The sequence below is a fragment of the Gobio gobio genome (assembly GCF_949357685.1).
Source record: "Gobio gobio genome assembly, chromosome: 16".
NCBI lineage: Eukaryota > Metazoa > Chordata > Actinopteri > Cypriniformes > Gobionidae > Gobio > Gobio gobio.
Genome location: NC_137109.1, coordinates 23,703,396 through 23,709,525, shown reverse-complemented (window position 1 = coordinate 23,709,525; position 6,130 = coordinate 23,703,396). Strand labels below are relative to the sequence as shown.

Genomic DNA, 6,130 nt, shown 5'->3' with positions numbered 1-6,130 from the left:
CAGTAAGCCGTTTCCATGGCGATCCAACATGGCCGCACACGGTAAGCAGGAGCTGATGTGGGATTTGATTGTATCGAGTTGATTTTAGCTCAATGTCACGTATTTACGTTTTATTGTGAATTGAGCATGTGTCTTTAGTGAAACCAAATAACATTTTGTAATAAGCAGTCTAATAATCACCATTTGATTAGGATGGAGAGGAGACATCGTCTAGCTAATGTTAGCCATTCACATTTCTTATAAACTGAACATTTAATCTAATAGATATGCTAGATCGGGGATGATTGTTACATCGGTTGCTAGTTGTTGCCGCTTGAGGCACAAAACGGTCAAGCTCGTCGTTAGTACACATATCGACTTTGTTCTTTAGGTATTTGTATCGCTACTGTCTGATAGACACTAGAAGTTGCATTAAAAGATTGCTGTCTGAGCAGCATTTCAAAGGCATCGTCTTTTCGCTAGTAAAAAATATTGACAAACATAAAACATTTTGGTTACGCTTTATTATACAGTGTCCTTGTTACATGTAACGTTACTTACCATACTAATAACAGTAAAATAGGCATGATTACATGCAACTAACTCAACCAGTCCTACCCTAAACCTATAGTAAGTACATGTGGACAATTAATATTACTCAGTACTTAAATATAATTACACTGTAGCAATGACACCTTAAAATAAAGTGTAACCAAATTTTAAAATCGTAAAAATATTAATAACCAACTTTTTAAGGGTGTTATAGATTAAACGTATGTTCAGGTATTTCAACGTAATTTCTTAAAGTTTACTAATGACACAGATCTTTAAATATTTATAGTGATCATATTTGTGAGATTTAGGACCAAAACACCCAGATAGAAAAAGTTACAACCATCTCCATTCCCTCCTCTATTTTAAGACCTACAGTGTTCATTAATTCAGTCATTTTTACTTTTGCAGGAAGACAACCTGTTGTATCCTTTCAGGTCTTTCACAGTTTACATATCTATCTTTGTGTATTCTGTTTATATTGCTTCTTAACAAAGTCTCTCAGTTGTGCTCCACACCACTGCAGATCCTGTTTCATTTGAACGGCTGGTATTTTTCAGCATTCTTCGTCGCTGAGATTCTTATGTTTATCTATAAAGGTGGTGTATGAAGTCATTAAAGTGTCTAAAGATCTATATATATATATATATATATATATATATATATATATATATATATATATATATATATATATATATATATATTAGGGCTGTCAAAAGATTAATCGCATCCAAAAAATGTTGTGTTTACATAATATATGTGTGTCTACTCTGTTAATTATTTATATATAAATACACACACATTCATGTATATATTTAAGAAATATTTGCATGTATATACTGTATATACATGTATATAATCTATAATATATATAAATATAAATGTTTTATATATAAAAATAATATTTTTTTCTTAAATATATACATGCTTGTGTGTGTATTTATATATAAATAATAATTAACAGAGTACACACACATATATTATGTAAACACAAACTTTTATTTTGGATGCGATTAATCGCGATTAATCTTTTGACAGCCCTAATATATATATATATATATATAAGTCAAAAGTCTGGGATAATTAAGATTTTTTAATGGGAAGAAGTCTCTTCTGCTCACCAAGGCTGCATTTATTTGATTAAAAATACAGCAAAAACAGTATTATTGTGAAATATTTGTACAATTTAAAAACTTTTTTTCTATTTGAATATATTTTAATTATTTATGTTATTCAAAGCTGAATCTTCAGCATCATTACTCCAGTCTTCAGTGTCATTTGCTGCTCAAGAAAAATGTAGGCCTATTATTATTATCAATGTTGAAATCATTTGTGAACAATTTTTTTCTATTTTAGATAAATACAGTTATTTTGAACTTTCTATTCATCAAAGAATCCCAAAAAAATTTTTTACACAACTGTTTTCAACATTGATAATAATCATAAATGTTTCTGAGCAGCAAATCAGAATATTAGAATGATTTCTGATGGATCACATGACACTGAAGAAGTATTTTGTTTATTTTTTATATTTCTAATAACATAAATGCAGCCTTGAAGAAAAACATTTAAAAAAAATCTTAATGATTCCAAACTTTTGACTGGTAGTGTTTGTGTGTGTGTGTGTGTGTGTGTGTGTGTGTGTGTGTGTGTGTGCGTGCGTGCGTGCGTGCGTGCGTGCGTGTGTATATGCCATGTAATCACTGTTTGCTCTGGCTTTTGTAGGGGTGATACTTCCTTACTCCCCAGCCAACCTGATATTGGATGTTGTCCTGCTGCTCCTCTTCTTGGGCCTTGAAACCCTCAGACTCTTCTATGGTCAGCGTGATACAATGCTATTTAATGTTCTGTGCGTTCTACAAGTAGCAGGTGTAGAATTGACTCTTATCTCAAACAGAAGACTGAAATTATCCTCCTTGGGGAGCAGGGTTGGGCAAATGAATTTAACAGTTGCCTCCCGTTTTATTCATTGGAGTTGAGATTTGAATTGAAATGCCATGAAGAGCAATTTAGTGTATTGCCATTCAAAGAAATAAAGTACAGTCACACAACAGAGGTCTTATAAAAGTTTTGCAAAATAATAATATTAATAATTGCACTATTCATTTTCACTAATTGTTTGTTTATTCCTTTATATGTACAATACAGTTTTACTCTAATTAACTGATTAGACACACTACTGTTCAAAAGTTTTGAGGAAATAAATTAATACTTTTATTCAGTAAGGATGCATTAAATTGATAAAAGGTGACAGTAAAGATGTTTACATTGTTACAAAACATTTATTTTTCAAATAAGTGCTGTTCTTTTGAACTGAAAAAAGTATCACAAATATATTGAGCAGAACAACTGTTTTCAATGCAAATATATTTTAAAAAATTCATTCATTTTTAAATAAAATATATTAATAGAGGTTATTTTGAATTGTAATAATATTTCACAAATTACTGTTTTTACTATATTTAAAAATGTAAAAAAAAAAATCGCTTTGGTGAGCATAAAAGACTAGGGATGTATGCATCGAATGTTCGACAACTGAAATTATAATTTAGAATAATAAATTTAACCGAACAAAGACGTTTTTGATGACGTGATAAAATGTAGCAACCAGCGCGTGTGAGAGAGGAAACACGTGGAAGCATTAAAGTGTCCAAGAAAGACGCAAAAATGGCCGTTTGCAGACACTGTCTAAGCACCCTCAAATGCAAGCAAGAGCACCCTCAGTTGATACTGTAATTATATATTGGCAAATGCTCCAGCACACATTTGTGTCTGTAGAACGTCAAATGTATCCATTTACACCGTGTTTCTGCAGCGGTGACAGGCTCGCAAAACCTCTCATAAACAAACAAAGTGTAGATGCGAATCGATGTAAGTAAGATATTTATTGTGCATTGTTAGCAGCTTCATTGAACTTTGTGAGATCGCGATGAACTGACTTAGCAACAGCATTTATTGATCGTAAATGGCGCGGTCTTGGCTCGCTTTCGAGTATACAGTCTAAGGATAATCCATTGAATAAAACTATTGTTTTTCATGTTGCAAAAAGGATTAATGGCAATTGCACGCTGCAAAGTTTCGGAAGTGACATAGTAATATAGTACTGCATTAAAGCAATGTAAAGGCAGACTAATAGATTAATAGAAAAATATATTTGTTGCAAAATATTTTTGAAATTCTGAATAATCTTAAATGTCTCACTTTACACTCACTGCTGTGGTGGAGCCGTTGCTTAGCCTCCATCTGCACTTTAATAGAGCACCCTCAGTGATTTGATTATGATACCTGTGGGCATAATAGGCCAAAGATAAGATGGCATAAAAATTAATTAATAATAATAATATATATTTACATATACAAACTTTTGAATGGTTGTGTATTTCTAATTAGTCAAGGCATACATAGCAATAATTAGTTAAAAATAGTAATATAACTTATTATTTTGCAAAACTTTTGTAAGACTAATTCCTCTGTTGTGTGACTATTATATTACAATAAAGTCCTCTTCCTGGCATTTAAATTCAAATCTCAAATCCAACAAGTAAAAAGTGGGAGTGAAAACTAAATTCAGTTCAGTTCAGTTAGTTCAGATTTATACTATTATTTTGAAGACATTGGGGTAAATGATTGGATTCTGGAAAATTGTAAAAGTGTTTTTCCATCAAAATAAATGTACATTAACTGTAATGAAACATATGAATGAAATACAAATAACAGCAATACAGTAAGAATTCATATGAAAATGGGAATTATTTTAAAACTACATTCTGTTTGCAGCATCAGCTTAAATTCATTTTTGAAGACATTCTCTGCTCAGCTCTGAATGGAGCACAATCCTTGCTTTGGCGATGAGTGGATGATTGTCATAACAGCTTGATAACAAAGATTGATTACCCTTTTTGCTGTGTACACTTTGTATTGGTGAAAGTGCATTGATCCATGTAGCAAATGAAATAATGGTGTGTGAAATATGACTTTCAGGCTGGAAGGGGAACCTGTGTCAGCGCTCTCTGGCTCTGTGTGTGAGTGTTGGTGTTCTGGTGCCCTGTGCAGTGCTGAGCGTCTACTACCTGCTACTTCAGACCTTTGTTTTACGGCTTGAGTTTGTACTCAATGCTGTACTGCTCTGCTTTTACGGCTTTGAGCTGGTTCTGGGAGTGATGACGATCTCTGTTTTTTCAAGGTGACTGTTTTTGTATTTTGTATATTTTACATCATATTTATCCCATAGTTGTCAAGAGACATACACATTATAAAGAGACATATATGTGGAATATAATAGATATGCAATTTTTTTGGAACATAATTCTCAAGGTATTCGGTAACTGACATGTTTTTTTTAAATACTAGATATTTATACTTAATTTTTTCACTCTCTTTCAGGGCCAACATTTATTAAGTCCATCTGCTTTTTTGATGTCAGGATGAAATGAAAACACTGAAGAGAATAGGATGCAGTCTTTCAGGCTGACAGATGTCAAAACATGTATGTTTCATAAGACATTTCATATATACACTTTTTCTAAAAATTTATATGAAGCACCTTAATTATGTAGAACTTGAGATGTTATAAAAACAAATTTCAGTTCACTGAAATTTTTATGTAAATGTAAATTGCATTATTAAATGGTAGAGAGAAACAATTGTCGTCATACATTTACATTTACTGCACACACACACACACATACATATATATATATATATATATATGTAGTAACTGGGTATGCGCGTCATGTCAAAAAATGTGCCAGGATGGGTTTATAATAAGCGAGACGCTCGCGTTCACCCTAGACAATGTTAGTTAGCTACTCAGTTGCTTACTCTCATGACACATACCAACACAGCTAAAAGTATTCCTAATATATTTGACCTTTTATTGAAAGTAGCCTACCTTTACCTGTTGAGACATGCCTTCACAAGCACCCGTATGAGGTGTATTTGTGATGTTGAGGGAGGTGTGACGTGCGAAATGGCCGTTTGCGAAATGTGCTGTATATTTGTAATTCCGCTAGGTGCCACTAGTGTGGCAGAAACTGCATGCTTCACCTTTATACCGTACAGCGCAGCGGCTTAGGACACACTAAAATACTCAGATCAGAGAGGACAAATAAAAAACACCATGGCAGACGTCAATTTCAATGTATGCTGAAAGTATTTTTTAAATTAAGAATTAAAAATAAGTATAATATAATACATTTTAGTAGCCAATTATAAATAAAATATAGGCCTAAGTATAATATAATTATAAATAGATAATAAAAGTATCATAAGTAAATACACTGCCATTCAAAAGTTTTTGATCGGTAAGATTTCTAATGTTTTTAGAAGAAGTCTCTTATGCTCACCAAGGCTACATTTCTTTTATTAAAAATACAACAACAAACAAAACAAAAAAACAGCAATATTGTGAAATATTCTTAAAATGTAAAATAACTGTTTTCTATTAGAATATATTTTAAAATGTCATTTATTCCTGTGATGCAAAGCTTATTTTCAGCATCATTACTTTCTATTCGTCAAAGAATCCTAAAAAAAATGTTTTACACAACTGTTTTCAACAGTGATAATAATCATAAATGTTTCTTGAGCAGCAAATCAG

At 31.9% G+C, this 6,130-nt stretch overlaps 1 protein-coding gene across 1 annotated transcript; it reads left to right on the top strand.

Annotated features, from left to right (window-relative positions):
• Positions 1–29: 29 nt before the first annotated feature.
• tmem216 (transmembrane protein 216) lies at positions 30–5,033 on the top strand. Its single transcript, XM_079839756.1, has 6 exons — positions 30–41; positions 943–956; positions 1,037–1,130; positions 2,257–2,349; positions 4,513–4,714; positions 4,915–5,033. The coding sequence occupies exons 3-6, from the start codon at positions 1,115–1,117 to the stop codon at positions 4,928–4,930; spliced, it is 327 nt and encodes a 108-aa protein (XP_079695882.1). The 5' UTR covers positions 30–41; positions 943–956; positions 1,037–1,114; the 3' UTR covers positions 4,931–5,033.
• The last annotated feature ends 1,097 nt before the right edge of the window (positions 5,034–6,130 follow it).